This window comes from Hypoxylon fragiforme, assembly GCF_022984875.1.
Source record: "Hypoxylon fragiforme strain CBS 206.31 chromosome Unknown GGS25scaffold_1, whole genome shotgun sequence".
Lineage (NCBI taxonomy): Eukaryota > Fungi > Ascomycota > Sordariomycetes > Xylariales > Hypoxylaceae > Hypoxylon > Hypoxylon fragiforme.
Genome location: NW_026054756.1, coordinates 2,638,260 through 2,657,749, shown reverse-complemented (window position 1 = coordinate 2,657,749; position 19,490 = coordinate 2,638,260). Strand labels below are relative to the sequence as shown.

The 19,490-nt window shown below is 49.7% G+C and overlaps 8 protein-coding genes across 8 annotated transcripts; 4 read left to right on the top strand and 4 right to left on the bottom strand.

Annotated features, from left to right (window-relative positions):
- Positions 1-740: 740 nt before the first annotated feature.
- On the top strand, positions 741-4,042 carry GGS25DRAFT_527359 (fungal-specific transcription factor domain-containing protein; the record flags this gene model as incomplete). Its single annotated transcript, XM_049265082.1, has 5 exons — positions 741-927; positions 1,000-2,085; positions 2,192-2,251; positions 2,342-2,600; positions 2,658-4,042. The coding sequence occupies 5 exons, from the start codon at positions 741-743 to the stop codon at positions 3,754-3,756; spliced, it is 2,691 nt and encodes an 896-aa protein (XP_049121572.1). The 3' UTR covers positions 3,757-4,042.
- Positions 4,040-6,994, bottom strand: GGS25DRAFT_40979 (FAD binding domain-containing protein). The gene is made up of 4 exons (XM_049258484.1): positions 6,470-6,994; positions 5,773-6,227; positions 4,688-5,719; positions 4,040-4,616 (listed from the first exon to the last, which is right to left on the bottom strand). Exons 1-4 carry the CDS (start codon positions 6,640-6,642, stop codon positions 4,324-4,326), a joined length of 1,953 nt encoding a protein of 650 aa, XP_049121571.1. The 5' UTR covers positions 6,643-6,994; the 3' UTR covers positions 4,040-4,323.
- Positions 6,995-8,198: 1,204 nt separating this feature from the next.
- Positions 8,199-10,865, top strand: GGS25DRAFT_527349 (amidase; the record flags this gene model as incomplete). Its single annotated transcript, XM_049265081.1, has 7 exons — positions 8,199-8,288; positions 8,345-8,462; positions 8,552-8,573; positions 8,711-8,975; positions 9,035-9,229; positions 9,290-9,649; positions 9,712-10,865. The coding sequence occupies 7 exons, from the start codon at positions 8,199-8,201 to the stop codon at positions 10,255-10,257; spliced, it is 1,596 nt and encodes a 531-aa protein (XP_049121570.1). The 3' UTR covers positions 10,258-10,865.
- On the bottom strand, positions 10,426-12,343 carry GGS25DRAFT_527347 (family 4 carbohydrate esterase; the record flags this gene model as incomplete). The annotated part of the gene is made up of 7 exons (XM_049265080.1): positions 10,426-10,789; positions 10,883-10,937; positions 11,021-11,146; positions 11,269-11,408; positions 11,671-12,068; positions 12,161-12,240; positions 12,318-12,343. The coding sequence occupies 7 exons, from the start codon at positions 12,341-12,343 to the stop codon at positions 10,697-10,699; spliced, it is 918 nt and encodes a 305-aa protein (XP_049121569.1). The 3' UTR covers positions 10,426-10,696.
- Positions 12,344-12,692: 349 nt separating this feature from the next.
- GGS25DRAFT_40674 (SNO glutamine amidotransferase) lies at positions 12,693-14,020 on the bottom strand. The gene is made up of 2 exons (XM_049258467.1): positions 13,645-14,020; positions 12,693-13,560 (listed from the first exon to the last, which is right to left on the bottom strand). The coding sequence occupies exons 1-2, from the start codon at positions 13,887-13,889 to the stop codon at positions 12,984-12,986; spliced, it is 822 nt and encodes a 273-aa protein (XP_049121568.1). The 5' UTR covers positions 13,890-14,020; the 3' UTR covers positions 12,693-12,983.
- A 555-nt stretch (positions 14,021-14,575) lies between these two features.
- On the top strand, positions 14,576-15,901 carry GGS25DRAFT_40682 (SOR/SNZ family-domain-containing protein). Its single transcript, XM_049258468.1, has one exon. The coding sequence runs from the start codon at positions 14,803-14,805 to the stop codon at positions 15,754-15,756; it is 954 nt and encodes a 317-aa protein (XP_049121567.1). The 5' UTR covers positions 14,576-14,802; the 3' UTR covers positions 15,757-15,901.
- Positions 15,792-17,431, bottom strand: GGS25DRAFT_527345 (carbohydrate esterase family 12 protein). The gene is made up of 3 exons (XM_049265079.1): positions 16,877-17,431; positions 16,700-16,804; positions 15,792-16,483 (listed from the first exon to the last, which is right to left on the bottom strand). Exons 1-3 carry the CDS (start codon positions 17,192-17,194, stop codon positions 16,121-16,123), a joined length of 786 nt encoding a protein of 261 aa, XP_049121566.1. The 5' UTR covers positions 17,195-17,431; the 3' UTR covers positions 15,792-16,120.
- Positions 17,432-18,014: 583 nt separating this feature from the next.
- Positions 18,015-18,779, top strand: GGS25DRAFT_39976 (uncharacterized protein). The gene has a single exon (XM_049258409.1). The coding sequence runs from the start codon at positions 18,192-18,194 to the stop codon at positions 18,555-18,557; it is 366 nt and encodes a 121-aa protein (XP_049121565.1). The 5' UTR covers positions 18,015-18,191; the 3' UTR covers positions 18,558-18,779.
- The last annotated feature ends 711 nt before the right edge of the window (positions 18,780-19,490 follow it).

The window sequence follows — 19,490 nt, the reverse complement described above, 5'->3', positions numbered from 1 at the left end:
CCGCTCGTTTCAAAATATTACGTATCAGCATCTGTACGTATCATATCGTACCTACCTTACTTACCTCCTAGGGTATGCGGGCACTAGCGATATGCCTGCCTAGCATGTATTTACATCCCGGCTTATCTCCCACTAGACGGCAAGCATGGCCAGGCAGGGTTAATCGTCACCCCACTTTTGGTACATAACTTCCATCTTGCCATTTCAACCTTCCTCACATGTAACCTTTCTGTGCAAGAGATAGCAAGAGTGGGGATAAAAAGGAACATTGAAGTCAATTCTTGGAAAGTACAATGTAGGTATTGTATGCTTAGGTATTCACCTGACTTGAATTTTTAAACTTACATCTTCAAGTGTCTGAAGTCTGTTTGAGTTAGACAGTCAAGTACCAAGTACTAATAAATGACCCGAGTTCAGGTTCTTGGCTACAATAGTTGCAGTTGCAATAGTTACAAATTACAATAGGCAGGCACAGCAATACCAGCCAATCTTAGCAAGTGGCTGTTTTCTAAAAAAACGGCCAACGACGATTCAACATCCTAACCCTGTTGACAATACGTATCTCCTCTTTTCTTCTCCATCCTCCCTCTTTTGTATTACATTCCCTCCCTCCTCTTCCCTTCCCGCGCCTAGTTTGGGAGAATGGGGGTTGCGAATCTTCCAACTAACTCCACATGAGCTTTCTTGAAAGTGGTGAACGAGCTTGATCTGTTTAACTACGCGGTTGTGTCTCGGGTAAAATGCAGCGTCCTAAGCGTAAAGTCCGGGATGGTGACACCATCCGGCGATTGTTCACTTGCACCTATGACGGATGTGGGAAATCTTTCTCGCGGTCTGAGCATCTCCATCGTCATCAGAAGAATCACACCGACGGAGATGCAACGTGCTCGCGATGCCGCGCTCACTTCAAGCGCCAGGACCTTCTCGGTGAGAGTTCCTCGGCCTCGTAGTTGCCGTCCCTGCCTCCGACTCGTAAGACTGACATGTGGATCGACGTAGAGAGACATATGAACCGGCATAAACAGAAGGATGAAGAGGCCGGCGGTGACGGCACCGGTACATTGAACACGCGCAAACGCATGTGGAAGGACCACGAAGGGCGAATTGTCCAGAAGAAACCCATAGAGCACTCGTCCCTTGATGATGGCAGCCCGGAGGCTTCGTTCGTATCCCGAGTAGATGGACCTATATCGCCTCCCATCTCGTCTAATAACTCAGACTTGCCAAGCGACAGCGACCCAAACCAGACATCTTTCTCCAACGACCACAGCATCCTGCCGGATTATCCATTACCAACGGGCCAGTTTGGCTCTCAAGGTTCTGTCGGATATTGGATCACCACCGAGTCTCAGCCTCAGGGCCTTGTGTCTCCTTACCTTGAAATAAATTACGATGAAGTCTTTCAGCCAGACACCGCAAGTTCATTCAACATGCCCTACACAACACAAGTAAACTACGATTGGCTATTTAATTTAGACCCTAATTTTCCGAGCACTGAAAATATCGCCCAACCCCCATATGTTCCCTCCACGTCTTTGGCACCGTACTCCTGCGAACCCCAGCAACCCCAAATGCCTATGAATTTAAGCCGAGCCAATTCCTCGGCCGAGGTTGGCCAATATGATGTTAGCACGACGGAGAGCCCCTTGACATCCATGGCTTCATTCTATGCGCGCTCAAGAGGAAGTACACAAAATACGACGAGCCCGAGCGTCTCAGCAGGCCTTGCCCCGAGTCTTCCGTCCCCTGTGAAGCAAGATTTCGTGGATGGATTCGGTGGCTCTAGTGAAGTAGAATTTGAACGTCCTTTGGCCATGCTTCAGTCATCAACTCGCCTACCGTCTATAGATGAATACACATACACCCGGATCCTGGATACCATAAAAATCGCAAGGCCGTCAGCCCCCGACAGCTCCCCTCTAGAAGTAAACAGCCCACTGCTGTCACGTTCATCGTTACAGACATATTGTGATTTGTACTTTATAAGATTCAATACTGCATATCCGTTGATTCATCAAGCTACTTTCGAGCCGAGTCAGAAGGAATCTTTACTACTTTTATCTATAATTCTCCTTGGAGCGACATGTGAGTGACTTTCAGGATGATATCTCTTTTGTAATTCGCCACTCATGAAGCTATACTCTCTCTGGTTCGTCAATGTAGAGGTAACTACTAACCCTTGAGCCTATAGACCACGATAAGGATGTACACCAATTGGCCGTCTGTATACACGACGTTATCCGCCCAGCAAGTGAGTCTCCGTCTTTTGTCCTCCACGCGTAGGAAATACGCTTTCATTACTTCTAGCATGTTGTATACTAATTAAAATTCTATTTTTTAGTTTTCTCTCATGCAAACTTCAATCCCAAGCCAGAGCTTTGGATGCTTCAAACGATCTTGTTAGTTGAATGCTTCGGCAAGAGCCGGGCGGGACAGAGACAACATGACATGAGCCACTTGTTTCACGGAATGTTGATCAATCTAATTAGGCGATCTGACTGTCAGTCAGTTCGCCCATGCCGACCTACCGAAAATAGCAAGGTTCGGTTAATGGATGATCATAGCTGGAGGCTGTGGATAGAAGCCGAAGAGAAGAAAAGGTTGGTGTTCCATCCTCTCATGTTAGACTAACACGGTGAACTAATATTGTTTTACAGGCTGGCACTTCTATGCTTTATGTGGGATACTCAGCATGCAGTCCTATTTTGTCAATCTCTGTGTATGTCGGCCTTCGAGCTTAGACTGACGCTTCCCTGCACACAAGCCTTATGGGAAGCCCCTACAGCTGCGGAATGGGGGCACCTCTCCTTGTCAACCCCTCCTGAGCCCATGTATCTACTTGCACTGAAATCCTACATCACACATGACACACACCCGACTCTGCACCTTAATGGTCTCTCTAGGATCATTGTCTTCCACGGTTTGATGTCCATATTTTGGGATATGCGACGACGAGATCAGACTAGTCTTGGTGTCATATCCTCTCAGGGTGGGCGCTGGCAATACCGTCTGGGAGCCTCCTACGAGGCATGGAAGGCAGATTTTGATAATTTTTGCTGTCACCAGTTTGATCTCACCATGACTCAAATCAACAAAGGCGTTATCCCCGAGAGCGCGAAACTTGAATTGGATGTTTGGCGTACCGCCTACGTGGCTGTTTATCACGCTGCCCACGTGCTTCTGCATTCCGAGTTCCTCGACATTCAAATATTTGCGGGCGCGCGACATATCCTAGGTCGTTCGGTTCAACGCACCGATTTCATGCGCTCCGAGAAGGTCGTCAAGCGTTGGGCCACAAACTATATTGGCCAGCGCTCTAATCATAGCGAAGAAGCTTCAGGGGCACCCTTGGCAGCTTGGCATGCAGCTATGCTACTTCAGATCGCATCACAGACGCTCGTAGATTTCGATGCTATGGACTTGTTTCACGTGCCGTGGTGCCTATATTTGGCGACGCTGACCATATGGACTTTTCACCATGCCGGTGCCAAGGGGCTCGGCCCCGTCTCCGGAGATGTCAGCGAGCTAGTATGGGACGCCCGGGCGGAGATGCAGGTGGTGGTGGACTCGATGGCGGAAGCGGGAGCCGAGGGCTTATCCGTCATGCAGGGATTGAAGCGGACCGGGGGGTTGGTGTGGGTTATGGCAGAGGCGTTGAGTAAAGTCCGTTGGGGGATCGTCCACGCCGGTGTCATCGTGCTCAAAGGCTTGGTTCCGGGGAGGCTGATAGGTCAGTTTGATGAGGTTTCTATTTGAAGACATTTCTCATAGCCATGGTCTCCATGCAAGCAGTTTACATGTATATATACCCCCGGTATTTTGGTATTAAATGTCCGTTGGGGGCTTATACGACGATATGATTATAGGTAGGAATTGCCAGGTATCTAGGCCGGTTGCGAAGGATAGGTAGGATACTTGGGATATTATAGGTAGATAGGTCACACATGGTACGCTACCTACCTAAGGTACGCTTGCCATCGAATGAGGAACGAAGAGACGTTAAGACTATACAGCCTAGGTACATAGGACTAAGATGTGTTTCCTTGTTTCCTTCTTGTGAGCTACATACCTAGGTAGGCAGGCAGAGAAGTTGAAAATAGTAGATGAATTGATTGATAGATGAGTACCTAAACGCATTGGTGTATCCCCTAAATGAGCCCGAGCAAACATTTGAAACGTACAATACACTGCACAACTTGCCGAATTAATGGTTCAAAAAAGATGATGATAAAAGACCCAAACGTTCTCCAAACCATGCAAGTAGGTATGCCGCAATTTCCATCCTTCATTCATCCTCGCTACTAGAGCCCATTACTATCCTTTCTATTTCTCGGGAACCTGGAGGAACCCATCGTAATACGAATTTAACCAGTCGGCAGCAGTTGTGCCGGCGTTTATATCGAGTGAGTCCCATCTGTTAATAGACCCAACGTAGCCGTCAGGCCGTATGATGACGATAGACACCTCGTCCTTCTGTAGAGTTCCCACCCATTTGCTCGTGCATGTCTGTCTACGCGTGTCTAGATATGGTACATTATCTAGGTAGAATGTCCATGCGCTTCGCGCGAAGAGCGGGGGAAGGTCTTGGACCTCTACTCTAGCTTTGTCCATGGTTGCTGTATGGGAGTTAGCTATGCATTCAACTTCTCGATGAATATACGTGCAGATAAAAGGGGGGTACACTTACTGATGAGAGCAAACGTCGTGATTTCGCTGACGCTTATGTATCTCTCTGCTCGCACGAAGACATCTTCAGAGGTAGGAGTGCGCGGCTTCTCCACATAGCTTGCCGCCGCTGCTTGACTCAGTTTCCTAAACAATGAGTCTTGCCGCGTTAATCCGTTACAGAAAGTCTGTAGGAATGGCATGCTATTATGGATATCCGGCACGAAAAAGTATACCCTGAACTGTCCGAGCATAGGAATATCAAGTTGGACGTCAATGGGATTCGCGTCAATATATCGGGTCACTTTTGCGGGAGGCACAAGACATCCTGGCCTTAGCTCTCCTCCGCTGCGCTTGGTTGGGCGGTTAAGTATATTCTCATCGTACTCAACACCTACACCAGAGATAAATCGCACATTGGTGCGGAAGTTCTCGGCGAGTGATTTGGCGTCACCCCCGGCCATTTTATTGGCGTGTTCATAGTCAAAGTTAATAAGGTCGTGGGCAATCTTCCTACGTTCCATCTCGTAAGACTCCAGGAGAACTGGCTTTGCTAAACCTCGGGTTGCGAGGTTCAGTTTCCACGCGAGGTTCCAACTATCGTGCATGCTAGTGTTCATGCCCTGGGCAGCCTTGGGCGAATGAGTATGGCTTGCGTCTCCGGCGATGAATGCTTGCATATGCGGATCGGCGAATTTATTCGCTATCCGCTGCCCAATCTGATAATTACCGAACCACTCTACGGTACGCCATTCGACAGAGTACGGCGCTAATATTTGCTTGGCACGCTGCATGACGAATTCTTGTCCGAGTTCTCGCAAGTTGCCGGTTTCAGTATCCGGCTTGATCTCGACGTAGAATCGAGTAGTGCCCCGTTCCCGCGGGACAATTAATATAGAACCATGCATTTCGCTGTAGACGACTGTCTTGGACCAGAGGTCCGGGAAATCTGAGATGAGTTCTCCATCAAGCACGGCCCATACGGATTCATGGGATGTGCCCACAGAATACGTATCTGGTATGCAGTGTCGTACTTTGGAACGAGCACCATCGCCTTTCAGAGCCAGTTAGCCATGGTTCAAAGGTGTACAATAGTTCGTGACTTACATCCTACTATGTATTTGGATAACGTCGTCTCCTTTTCTCCGGTAGCCGTAGTTTTACACTCGATTTCTAATAAACCTGAATCGTCGTCATGTCGTTTGAATGATTGAAACTGGTGACTTCGCCTTACTTCCACACCACGCTTTCGGAGGTCCTCTATAAATACTCCTTCTACAACTCCCTGATGAACAAGGAGGATGTAGTCGTCGAGTAAATCAACGACTAGTGCCGGATAATGAATTTCACGGCCTAAACGCCTTAAGCGGCGGTTCGCGGTGGCTTCCCAAAAGCAGATGTCAAACACCTTAGCGCCTTTCTGTAAAAGGCCATCTGCGAGTTTGAGCTGACGCAGAGTCTCTATTGTTTTGGGCTGTAACCCATCAGCACGACCAGCTTGTGTCTGGTCGGCTCTTTCATCTATGACCTCGACATTGATGCCGAATCTAGCCAATAGAACGCTGTATGCATGATTTGAATGTGAGCAAGGGGTTCCAAGATTGATGGATGTGAGTGTACAGTAAAGTATAAAAATGAGGTCAAGAGGAGCTCGGAACTATAATTTAGATGGTGGCGTTCCTTGTGTTTTAATCATACGAGGGTATAGATTTATACATAAAAAATAATTTCAAAAGAAGAAAAAAAGAAGGGGGGAACGAAGAAGCTAGAAAATAATAGGGAAAAAGAGGGAAAAGAAACTTACGCCAACATCAAGCCAGCCGGACCGGCTCCCACGACGCAGACTTCGGAACTGTGTCGTGATCCATTGGTTTCACGACGCTTGGCTGGACCATGACCGTTGAGGTCGCCACTGGTGTCGCCGTTGGTGCTGGTGTTGCCGTTTTGTCGCACACCGTTAATCTCATCTACGAGCATGGCGCCGATTACTGATTATTTCATGTAGAGAAGTTAAGTTATCCTTGGAATGACTTTGCCTTTACTATCAATGCCTTCGTCTTTTTACCAGAGTACAAGTTGAATACAATTAAGTAGCTCAAAATCAAATCAAAAAATAATAAAAATAAAAGTGGCTTGGTTTCAGATAGCAAGAGGTAACAAGACAAGACAAGACAAGATAAAAAAGCTAAGGAGGTTTGATAGATAGATATGTGTGATGATGTGTGATGTGTGATGTATTGATAGGTATGTATGATGGGTATGATGTGTATGATGTGTATGATGTGTATGATGTGTGTGTGTATGTGTATATGTGTGATGGGTAAATAAAAAAAAAGGGTGATTGATGATAAGGGTGAATGGATTATCTGTTATGTGGTTCGTTGACGGCTGGCGCGATCATGAATGGGATTGATTTTTATCGGTTGACTTCAAGTTGATTGATTGATTGATTGACTGATTTGGGTCTTGGATTTTGATGGGATGGAGGATTAATGGTCCCCTTGGGTCGATGGTCAGTCAAGCCTTCCCAGTCAACTGTCAAACACTGTACACTGTACGAGGTATTACCGGCGAACAGCGTTCCGACCATGACTGGTTTAACTTGTTGCTTGAGGGAAAATACTATGGAGGCAGCTGTAATGTAGCTGGAAATGTACCTAAGCAGGCTGTTAGTACCTGTCAGTATCTGACAAATGTCGCACTGTGCTCAGACCATTGTCAGGTGGTTTGGTGCCATTCTCGAACCACTCCGATCCCTCCCCCGAGGCTTGAGAGCGTGTAACTGGGTTAAGGGGGTTAAGGTGTGGGCTGAAAGTGTGGGTTGTTTCGATTTTGGCCTGTCTGGTGCTTTTTTTCTCTTTTGCTTTTTGCCTTTTTTAGGGGAAGAGGGGCAGCTTCAAGTCTTAGACCCTTGGACCCCTGAAGTTTGAGACTCTAGGGGCTCTTTCTTTCATTCTTTTTTTCAAGGTTGTCTTCTCAAAATGCACTTGCCCCTCCCCCTCTTTCCGCCCCTCCCCCATTCTTCGCCCTACGGCGTACAAGTATAATACCTAGGGTACAGTACAGTCAGACAAACGCTCCCACTTTTGCATCTCCTTACCAGCTACCCTTGTCAGAAATCATACCACTTTATTAAATCCATCGCACATTTTGTGTGGATGTCTCCGACAATACCGCTTACCTGAATACCTGAAGGTTAATTAGTACCCTACCTACCTAAGGTACCTTACCGAACAAGAACCAACATGAAGTCCGTTGACTCCGTTCGGTATTTCGGTATCAAATATCAACATCAATCATACCTTAGTCTTTAAACATCCATCTATCTCAAAGCGATCCATGGATAACCATATGGCATCCCACTATGCAACTATCATGAATTTAGGCAGCTTGTCGCTACCTTCCTATCTAACTTAGGCAGCAGGTATGTATCATAGCACAATCGGAGAAATGAAAGTTGTCAGCCCATCTCTTCTCCCACCTACCGTGTAATCAATCGATCCTTGCGAAACGAGGTATTATTTGACTTCATCATGATGCAAACTCAAGGTGCATGGGAAGAGAAGATCCGCCTGAAGCGTGAAGCCCGGGTCCAAGCATTGACATCTGTCGTAAATGAGAGTGTATGTGAAATGATACTGAATTGGTGAAGAGCTGCTGAATATTGTTGAAATGTCAGCTCCAAAATCTCGACCTATCTACGACAGCTATTGACGATATATCGACTTTAGTCGGTCGCATTGCTTCGGGCAAGCTGAGCTCCGAGGCCGTCACAAGAGCATTTATACACAAGTTCAGTAGATATGTTTCTATAGAAATCTCATTGAAGCTGCTTACTTGCCTTAAGCTTATTCGCAAAATTACCCCCTACTAATCCCTAGCGCAGGGCCATCTCAGCGCAAGTTCAGGTAAATTGGCATTCCAATCTATGGAATTCTGTGAGAGGACCTCGGCACTGACTTATTCGCACATGGGTTAGACGAATTGGCAAGCAACCTATTCTACCTAGATACATAAATTCGTTTTTTGCTAATACTGACAATAGTCTCACTGAAATCTTCTTTTCAGAGGCTTTGGCACAAGCCCGCGAGCTTGATCGCTATCAAGCTGAGCATGGAAAGGTGATCGGGCCACTCCACGGTGTCCCCGTCACTTTGAAAGATCAGTTCGATGTTAAGGGGTATGACACCACCCTTGGATATGTTGGCCGCACATTCAACCCCGCGGCTGAAGATGCTGTTCTGGTCGGCATGCTCAAGAAGCTCGGCGCTGTCGTGCTGGCCAAGACGAATCTTCCACAGAGCATCATGGTAAAAATCAATTTCCTCTCGCATCACGAAGGGAGACATACCTGACTGTGTGTATGAAGTGGTGCGAGACAGAAAATCCTCTTTGGGGGCTCACCACAAATCCCCTAGATAAGGATTACACCCCAGGAGGCTCCACAGGCGGCGAATCAGCCCTCCTAAATCTCCGTGGCAGCCTTCTCGGCTGGGGAACCGATATTGGCGGCAGTATTCGGATACCTTCGCACATGATGGGTCTGTATGGACTAAAACCGAGTGTGAGGAATTCCTCCTTATATCTCGCCAGAATTGTGCTAAGCCTGATTAACTGGCCGTAGAGTTCGCGTCTTCCATATTATGGAGTTCCGGTATCAACCGAAGGACAAGAGCACGTACCTTCGTCAGTGGGGCCGTTGTCGCGAAATTTACCCTCCTTAACCCTCGTGATGAAAGAGCTAATACAGATGAAGCCGTGGGAGCACGATGCGCGTTGTGTGCCTGTGCCCTGGAGGAGCGAGATCTTTGAGGACTCTAAATCCCGCCCGCTGACTATCGGTGTGCTTTCCGATGACGGAGTAGTTCGGCCACACCCCCCTATTACGAGAGTACTGCTCGCAGTAGTGGAGAAGCTTAGGCTAGCTGGCCACGACATCGTGGAGTGGAATGCAGAGCTCCATCCTGAATGCATCCAGGTAATGGTGAGAGAGTGCCACTATTCCAGCCGTTCCCCGTTTCATGCCTGACAAGTATTATTATTCAGGATGAATACTACACAGCCGATGGCGGCGAAGACATCCGTCGTGATATGGCAGCTGGTGGAGAGCCATATATCCCCCACGTGGAGGGACTTGTAAACCGAGGCCAGCCCATTTCCGTGTACGACTACTGGCAGCTGAACAGGCGTAAAATAGCGCTCCAGCAAGCCTATCTCAAGAAATGGGATGCCATCAAGTCTCCCACGACTGGCAGGCCCGTGGATGTGGTGTTGATGCCGCCCATGCCACATACTTCCGTCCCCCACCGTTCTTGCCGCTGGGTAGGGTACACTAAGGTATGGAATGTGTTAGACTACCCAGCTCTCGTAGTCCCGGCAGGCAAAGTCTCCTCTGCAGACAGCGATGTGCCGTGGGACCATGCGCCGAGGAACGCGCTCGACGAGTGGAATGCTAGGGTGTGGACGCAGAATAAGGAGAAGATGATTGAGCTGGGCTTGCCGGTCGGGGTTCAGATAATCGCGAGGAAGCTCGAGGAGGAGAAGGTTCTAGGGGTCGGGGCGGTCATCGATGAGTTGCTTCGATATAAGTAGGTATCTTGGAGATCTCGTACAACGTATAGCCCCTATTATAATTGTTATTGCATCTTAAAAAACACTATGCCTGTCGCCTTACTCTCGAAGAATACGGTGATTAATGCAATACTCGATTGCTTTGTGCCGTAGCAGGAAGGAACCCCCTATTCGCGAGAATCATTACAAACTTCATTCAATGATTACATGCATAAGATCGATAGAAATTGAGAGGAATTGTTGCAAGATTAAGAGTAATTGCATACAGTGAGGAATGGATCCACGCATACCAGATGTACATTAACACAATTTTCACCATGATAGAAGAGCGGCTAGGGGGGTTTACGACGTTCCAAAGCACAAAGCCTGATGACAGAAATTTCTCAATTATACACGACTCGATAACCGATGGATGATACCAAACCCCCTATCTAGTCCATTAGCTGGCCACTCACCTAACCTACTCCTTCGACTTCTTGAGGATTTCCCCCGGAGGAGCAGGCATCATGGCACCCTCTGGGGGCTTATTCTTGCTCTTGAAGTGGTCGCACATCTGTAGGTAGGAATGTTAGCAAAGCTCTGGATGAATACTGCCTGCTAGGTACTAAGGTAGGTAAAGAAGGCAGTTAGTTATACGGAAACTTACCTCTGCAAACGTCACCCATTCCACTCCTTCGTGCTTGTTGATGTGTTCGATCAATCTATAAAATTTTGGGGGTTAATATTTTGATTTCATCGGCAGGATAAAAAAAGGGGGTGGGGTGGGGGGGGGAGTTCCTTTCACCTCTCGTGCATGAGCAAAACGTGCGGTCTTCCCGACACGTCGGGGTGGATCGTCATCGGGAAGATGAACTCGTCGTACTCGCGGTAGAAGTAGTCGAAGTGATCACGCCAGATATCCTCCACATCCCTAAGCAAATACATTCCCATTGATTAGCTGTCTTTCTTCTTTTTTTTATGACCCACCTACCGCAGGTAGGCAGGCAGGCTTGGCTATCGGCCTTCGGGATTAGGGTCGCGCAACGAACTAACCTCGGGTTCACCCAGCCGTGCGAGTTGGCCGAGTTCTTCATGAACATCATGGGCGGCAGGTCGTCGATGTACCAGGACCCCGGGATCTCTACCATCCCCGTCGGCTGCCCCTTGACGAGTGGCTTCATCCACTCTTCGGCCTTTTTGGAATAGTCGATTCTTGGGAGAGGGATTGATAAGTTAGCAGTGGGTAGGTAGGCACACTTACGCAGGAAATCCTGCGCGTTTGTTCTATATCTTATTCTAAATGACCTCATCTATGAAGATCATGAAAAGGATTGTCATCAAGGACGGGGTGGGCATATATGACATACTGCGAACAAGTTAGCTATAAGAATCGAAGAGCCAAGCCGTTCGACCTCACACGGACTACTATTTGCACAGAATAAACGAACGACTTACCTTAGTCCACGTATCCCCCGTGCGCAGCCAATACATCTGGCAGTCCTCATGGGACATCGAGTGGTCGTACTCAATGCCGTACGAGAGCAGCAGCTCCGTGCCCTCCTTGCTCGTCTCCCACCAGGGGACGACGTTTCCCCTCGGCGGCTTTCCGCAGAAGTCCGTGAGCAGGCGGTACGTCTTGTCGAGGACGTCGCGCTGCTGCTCGATGGTCATGTCGACGGGGTTCTCGTGCGAGTACCCGTGCAGGCCGATCTCGTGGCCGGCATCCCGCACCATCGCGCACTCCTCCGGGAAGGTCTCGAGAGAGTGGCCCGGGATGAACCACGAGGCTTTGATGTTGTGCTGCTCGAAGAGCTTGAGCAGGCGGCGCGTGCCGATGGTGCCGGCGAACATGCCTGATAGGAGTTGCTGGTTAGCTACTTACATAGCTAAGGTACTAGGTACCCTTTTGCTTTGCTTTGCTGGCAAGATAGGGGGGATTCCTTACCTCGGCTGATGTCGCTGGTGCTGTCTTCGCCCCCGTACGAGCCGAGCCAACCCGCGACAGCGTCGATGTCTACGCCATAGCTAGCAATCGTGTTTAAGTCAGATATTGCCATCCATGGATGAATGAATACCTAAGTGCATAAGGATCTCGGACTTACCCGACGAGGACCTTCTTCTTTCCCATAATGCAATAATAGAAACGATAGATTTGGTGTGCTAGACAGGTAAGAATTTCCTCTGAAGACCTATCCAAAAGCTACGAATACCTAGAGGGATGGACGAGTGAGTTGATGTTGATAGGATAGCTTCTTCAGCTTTACCTACCGGTAGGTACCGAGCACTAGGGACTGGCGATAGTTCGATCAATACCCCGCTAAAGGCTATCTCTACCTAGGTAGGTAAGTAGGTATTTAGTGCCTACCTAAATCTATATAGTAGTACTAGTTATAATGATTATCATGGAGGTTACCTAGTTCCCGGGAGAAACAAGGCAGGATGGTGATTTTTATTTGTCACACGGTTTGGCAGGCCGTGATAAGGAATATACATAGGTTCGTATACTATTCCGAGATACACGAACGAACCCCCATTCTTGACTTGGCTTGACTTGACTGTCCCTGAAATCGATGTACCCCGCAAGTCCGAGTACTCGACGCCTTTGACTACCGGGTTTACTACCCGCATTAGATCTACTACATAGGTACTTAGCATGTAAGTAGTAAGTCCGTTGATAGATAACCTACCTAGGTCAGGTAGCTACCTATTATGTTGGAAGGCATTCGAGTTTAATTTTATTCTCTAAATTGTAACAATCGTTTTTATCATCACGACTTTGCTATCTGCTCCAACCACCATACGTGTATTCGTATATCGCCTGTCAGTTCTGGATGGAAGCTCGTCCCGAACACGTTCCCTTGTCTTAGGGCTACGATGTCTCCTTCTCCTTTCGGAGCTACAGCCTGAGCATCTAAACCTGCAGCCACAGCCGCGGTCGCTTTTTTATTTGAAGCATGACGTCCTGGGAGAACCGCTAAAATCTCAACCTTCGGGTTTGCGCGCCGTAACGGATCTTCAGAAGCCTCTGTCGCATTATTTAGCGTTATGCTTTCCATGCTGTCTTCAATCGACTCATTGACATCATCAGATAAGATCTGATCCACGACGGGAGCTCGAATGAAGACGGCCGGAAAGGGGGCGGCTGTTGCCCCATTGGTGTTTTCAGATAGGAAGGGCAATTCCAGATCTGTCACGAAGCTTTCTCTCTGGCGACCGAAATGGTTGCGGTGGACCTTGACATCAAGTCCACCGACCAGCTCTTGGCCACCTCGCTTCGCGGCGCTCGCTTGTTCTGATAGAAATATGAGACCAGCACATGTGCCCCAGGTTGGCTTCTTGCTAACTCTTATAACGGCGATGAAAAAGGTGTTAACAGGCATCAACTCAAAAGAAATTCCTTGTATGACTTGGTGTATAGTGCATACTCACTTGACGAACTTTCGTAAAGGTTCCAACAAGCCGGACTGGGCGGCTACGAGTGAAAGGGTGGTGCTCTCTCCGCCAGGTATGACAAGCGCGTCGCATGCGGATAACTGATTCGAGTTGCGAACCTCGACAAATTGGAAACTTGGTCTTGGTGGCGACAGAGTCGATAAGTATCCAGCTGCTTTACGCAGAGACACAAGATGTTCTGAGAAACCCCCCTGAAGCGCAAGGACGCCAACGGTTATCATTTTTGTTTCTCCTCGGATCGTGTTCGTGGCTGGTCTAATAATTTATAATATTTTTTTGATGTTAAAGGCAGCCAAGATATGCGAGTCCCCTTTTTATCTGATGCTAGGGTCCTAACCTAGGGAACTTAATATACTGATGATTGCCGGGATAGGACCAGTTCACACTTTGAGATGTTTGTACCTAGTACATATCAATACGAGGCATTTAGAGTTTATACTATTCTACTACATATGGATACATCCATGGATCCCTTTATTCTTACCTAAGCCTCCCTTACCGAGCTCAGGATCATATGCGTCATTCCGGCCGAATACGGGGACAAGTCTTCAAGTCCTAGACAGGTACCGGCATGTACCGGTATGTACCATGCAAAAGGGTACGGAATCTCTCCTTTTCTTATACACGGAACTTGGAACTTTTCCGCTAACCACCTCGGCGGATGCCAACGCTTTACCATAGTCACGCTAGTAACTAACAAATTAACAATAGTGACTCCTAGGGTTTCTTCTGATTGGCAACCCAAGAATTAACCTTTTGAACTCTCTGGTCCCTTTGTTTGTTACTTACACCATTGAGCCGTTGAACCTCAATGTACATGTTACTTTATACACTGGGCAGTGACTAAATTACAGTTCGAGCCTGCATGGACCCTGAATTTTCATCATGTACATCACTAAACACGGCTATGAACGGCTCCGGTATTACTCACCCAAGTCGAATCGAGTCGAGCAAACACCGAAGGATCTTTGATGGTATTTGAACATTTTCGAATTATAGGTACTTATCAAACACCGATCCATTGCTCCTCTTCTTTCTCTCCTACAGCTACACAAATTCTCCTCCATCTTCTACTCTAGTACTCCCTCTCGTAGAGCAAAATCACCCAGTACCTACCTACCAACCAACCTAGCCATGACGAACGACATGAACGCCACCGCTTCGGCGCCTACCAATGGCACCTCCCTATCCTCCTCCTCCAACAATGACTTCATCATCAAAGCCGGCCTAGCCCAGATGCTCAAGGGCGGCGTAATCATGGACGTGACGGACGCCGCGCAAGCGCGCATCGCCGAAGAAGCCGGCGCCTGCGCCGTCATGGCCCTCGAGCGCGTGCCGGCCGACATCCGGGCCGAGGGCGGCGTCGCGCGCATGTCGGACCCGGCCAAGATCAAGGAGATCCAGGACGCCGTGACGATCCCCGTCATGGCCAAGGCCCGCATCGGCCACTTCGTCGAGTGCCAGATCCTCGCCGCCCTCGGCGTCGACTACATCGACGAGAGCGAGGTCCTCACCCCCGCCGACGACACCTACCACGTCGAGAAGACCCCCTTCAAGATCCCCTTCGTCTGCGGCTGCCGCAACCTCCCCGAGGCCCTGCGCCGCATCGCCGAGGGCGCCGCCATGATCCGCACGAAAGGCGAGGCCGGCACCGGCGATGTCGTCGAGGCTGTCAAGCACATGCGCACCGTCAACCGCGACATCGCGCGCGCGAAGTCCGCTCTCCAAGAAGGTGGCGACCTCGCCATCCGCGCGCTGGCCAGAGAGTTCGAGTGCGACGCCGCGCTACTGAAGCAGACGGCGGAGCTGGGCCGCCTGCCGGTCGTCAACTTTGCCGCGGGCGGGGTGGCGACGCCGGCGGATGCTGCGCTGATGATGCAGTTGGGCTGCGACGGCGTGTTTGTCGGCAGTGGTATATTCAAGTCAGGCGACGCGGCGAAGCGGGCGAAGGCTATTGTTAGGGCCACGACGCATTTCCAGGACCCGGCGGTGTTGGCGGAGTGCAGCGAGGGTCTTGGTGAGGCGATGGTGGGTATTAGTGTTAGCAGTATGAGGGCGGATCAGAAGATGGCTGGAAGGGGATGGTAGTTTTGGGCGGCGGGATATGTGATATCGATATGGGGCATGAAAGCACCCTGGGAAGTTCAACAGAACACACATATACCTTAAGTATATACCTGCCTACCTACTTGTCTAGGCTACCTATATACATACTTGCTTGATGTCATGCACGTGGCTAAAACAGGAGCATGGAGGCATAAAAAGCGAATAGCAGACCGACATTGATGGGCTTTAAAAGGTGCTTTAGCAAAACAACGAAATTACTTACTGCTTCTCCTGTATTCTGTAACAACGTGTTTGTTATACGTGCTTTATTCAATGGGAACATCATCAGCTACTTACTTAACGCACCTTACTTACCAACCATACCTAAGCCACATAACAGCCTCCCTCAAGCCGGCACCCCGCTCCAAATCGCCTCACTCAGCGTCTCATTCTTCCGCACCCACCCCTCCATCTCCGGCCTCGCCCGCACCACCAGATCCGCCACCATCCTCCCAAACACCACCTCGCCCCACGGGTTCAGGTGCGTCGTGTCTGCTGCCGAGCCCGTCCCCGCGTAGTTGTACGCCCACGCGGCGTCCTTGCCGATCGCGTTCACGTACGCGAGGCTCGCGGCGTTCAGGTCGACGACGGTGGAGTTTGTGGAGGCGGCCGCCGCGATGGTCGCGAGGCGCTGGTCGTGCAGGGAGTCCGTGGCGTTGTGCGGCGAGTTGGAGGGGAAGGCGCGCCGGGTGAGGGACGTGGTGAGGAGCTGTGGTTTTTTTAAAAACAAAAACGGTTTTAGTATTAGTAGGTAGGTAGGCTTGTTGGATAAAGGGGAGAAAGAACCCCCCCCTTTTAGATAGCTATGTTACCTACTGCCCCCTCTTCTTTGCTTTTTACCGTACCCCTATGGGGAATAAAGAATTAAGGGGGTAGGTATGTAGGTAGGTATAGAGTAAGAGATAAGAGAGAGGGGGAAGCTTACCGGCGTGCCGCCCAGCGACTTGACCTCGTTGGCGAAGCGGACCAGGTTCGCCTGGTACTGCTCCAGCGTGATGCCGCTGGCTTCTTTCTGGTCGTTGTGCCCGAACTACGCACGTAAGAAAAAAGAAAGAAAAAATGCCACCCCTTAAAGCTTAGGTAGGGGGGGGGGCATCCTTACACTGATGGTAACATAGCACTCGAACTCCTCCGCGTTCTCCTTCAAATGCGTCGTCACGTTCTCCCAGTATCCCCCCGCGACGAACGACACCGTCGTGGCCCCGCTCTTCCCGACGTTGACGCCCCAGGCCGGGCTGATGAGCGGCGCCAGGAACCCGTTGCCCCACCCGCCGTCGACGGCCGTCGTTGAGTCGCCCGCGAGGAAGAAGGCGGGGGGTTTGGCGGCGGCGGTGGAGCTTGATGCTGCGGCTGGTGGGCGGGCTGTCGCCATGGAGGCGGCGGAGAGGAGGGCGATCCAGGGGAGGGAGGGGAGGTGCATGGTGGTGGTGGTGGTGGTGGTGGAGGAGTAGGGGCGTAGAGAGAGAGATAGGTAGGTAGGATACGGGAATGGGGTCTTCTTCACGCGGTGGTTCCTTTCTTCTAGCTGGTCGTAGACGAAGTTTTGGTAACGGACCAGGTTTCTTATACCTAACTAAAATTCTAGATGCCTAGACAGGATCTATATATATATATATATATATAGATATATATGTAGTCATATGGTAGACCCGCTACCTGCAGAGCAGAGCTTAAGCGAGCAAGCTGAATCGGTATGTACCTAACCCCTGACCATCCAGTCGCATTACATCCAGCACGCTCTCTCTTCTCCCCTCATGACAAGTTCACACCCCAAATACACCTGCAGTTGTACCAGGGGGATGGGGATATACCAACTCCTAAGCAATAACTCCTCACCTCCTCGCATGTTTATACGCCGAGGGCAAGGGTAGCAAAGAGAGCGTATATGATGCCATGATTGAGGTCCCCTTTCCCCCACATTTGGCCAAGCCTTTTTTCTCTTCTTTTTGGGGTGGTGCCCAGGTCGTAAGCGAGCGAACTCCAAAAAATGCTCACTCAATTCACCCGGCGGCTACTAAAAAAGCAAATCCTGCCCAATCGCGGCGACGCAATTCGACGGGGTAGGGGTAGATGGTATGCTTTGGGAAAGAAGGGGCGAGGGACACGGCGCAGCGGTTCCCGTATTATGTCAGGTGTTTATAGACGGGGGTGCTAGGTAGGTAGGTAAGTGAGGCAGGTGAAAGGTGTCTAGGTAGGTGCCTAGGTTAGTAGGTAGCAAATAAATGGTGAACGTGTTTCGTATGCGCGCGAGTCACCGTCATTGTCGGTGCCCTCGCCGCGGCCCTTGTTCTTCACCAGAGCTCTTTAGGCTTTCGTCCATCTTTTGACCAACTTTTTCCACCCTTTTTACCCCAGACTCGGGGCATCACATCACATCGTCTCCAAGCTATGCGGACCCTGATGCGTTACATCGGCCTATGATAGCTCTACCCCAACTCGCCAACTTTTCTTTTCCTTTTGCCCTCGCCTTTACATACCATTTCTCGTATCCCGTATTAGGTAGGTGTTGTAACTCCATCTCCATTCATCCATCTCACGCCCATTTCACCCCTCCCGCCGACCCCAATACCGCCAATGCGCCGGCGCCGGCTCAGCAGGAACCTGCTCCATCCCCTGCGCTGCCTCCGCATCACCACCTCCTCCTCCTCCTATTCCCTCTCCTCTATAAGTATACCCCGGATACTCGAACCCGGGATACTGTGCCGGCGGCAGACCGATGTAGTGGTTATTTTTCCTGGACCGTTTCCTCTCCGCCCTGCGCCGCAGTCTGGGGACGAGGATGAAGACGGTTGCGGCGACGAGGATGAGGACGGCGGCGGCGCTGGCGGTGGCGATGCCGGCTAGGAGGCCGGTGGGGTGGCTCATTGGGAGAGTAGGTAGGTATTTTAGAAGGGAGAAAAAGGGCGAAAAAAAGAAGAAAGCGTGTCGGCAATCTAGAGTTGCTGGAGCTCTCGTTGCTTGATGCACTTGTAGAGATAGGAGGGCGGGCTGGTTTGGTTTGGTGTTCAACACCTAGGTATTTTATTATGGAGGGTAAGTGAGTAAAGGAGGATGTTATACAGGTAGGTAAGGTAATGATGTGATCGTACTCAAGACTACCATCGATAAACCTCCTGGGTGAATTCTACGATGGCGCCTACAGAGGTATATATCAAAGAAATCCGGTAAGTAGGAGACTTAGTAACCAGGCATAGTCCGAAGCAGCCCACCGGTATTATATAAGTCAACTATACCGCAGGACTTTCGAACTTGATAACACCCAACCTGGAACCTATAGTGTAAACCTTGAAACTCTTTGTCAGTTGCTTTAAATTAAGGCAGCCCAGGGCTGCTTGGCAGTTTATCAACAAATTAGGTAACATAGGTAGATAGGTTAGGTATAAAGATGTCTCTCTCGATCGACATCGCCATGGTATCATGGCTCCAGCCCTACCACGCAACTAAGCTAAATCGAGCTCAGCTGTGCTACTAAGCAGGGTACGATCCGTGAGATTCCCATTCCCAACACGGAAGGAATCCAATCAGATATGGTGTGTTGACGTACGTGAGATGCACTCCGGCCGTTGAAGATCTTGAGTCAGCAAGAATCCCGATTCCGATTTGCTGTGAGCTTTATTTAGATCTTTCGACGTCTCCCTCATCCACTTTTACAGGGGTACTTTGTCTATAAGTCTGGGGGTGACAGCCAACCATGTGCAGTTCCATGCTCAGCTATA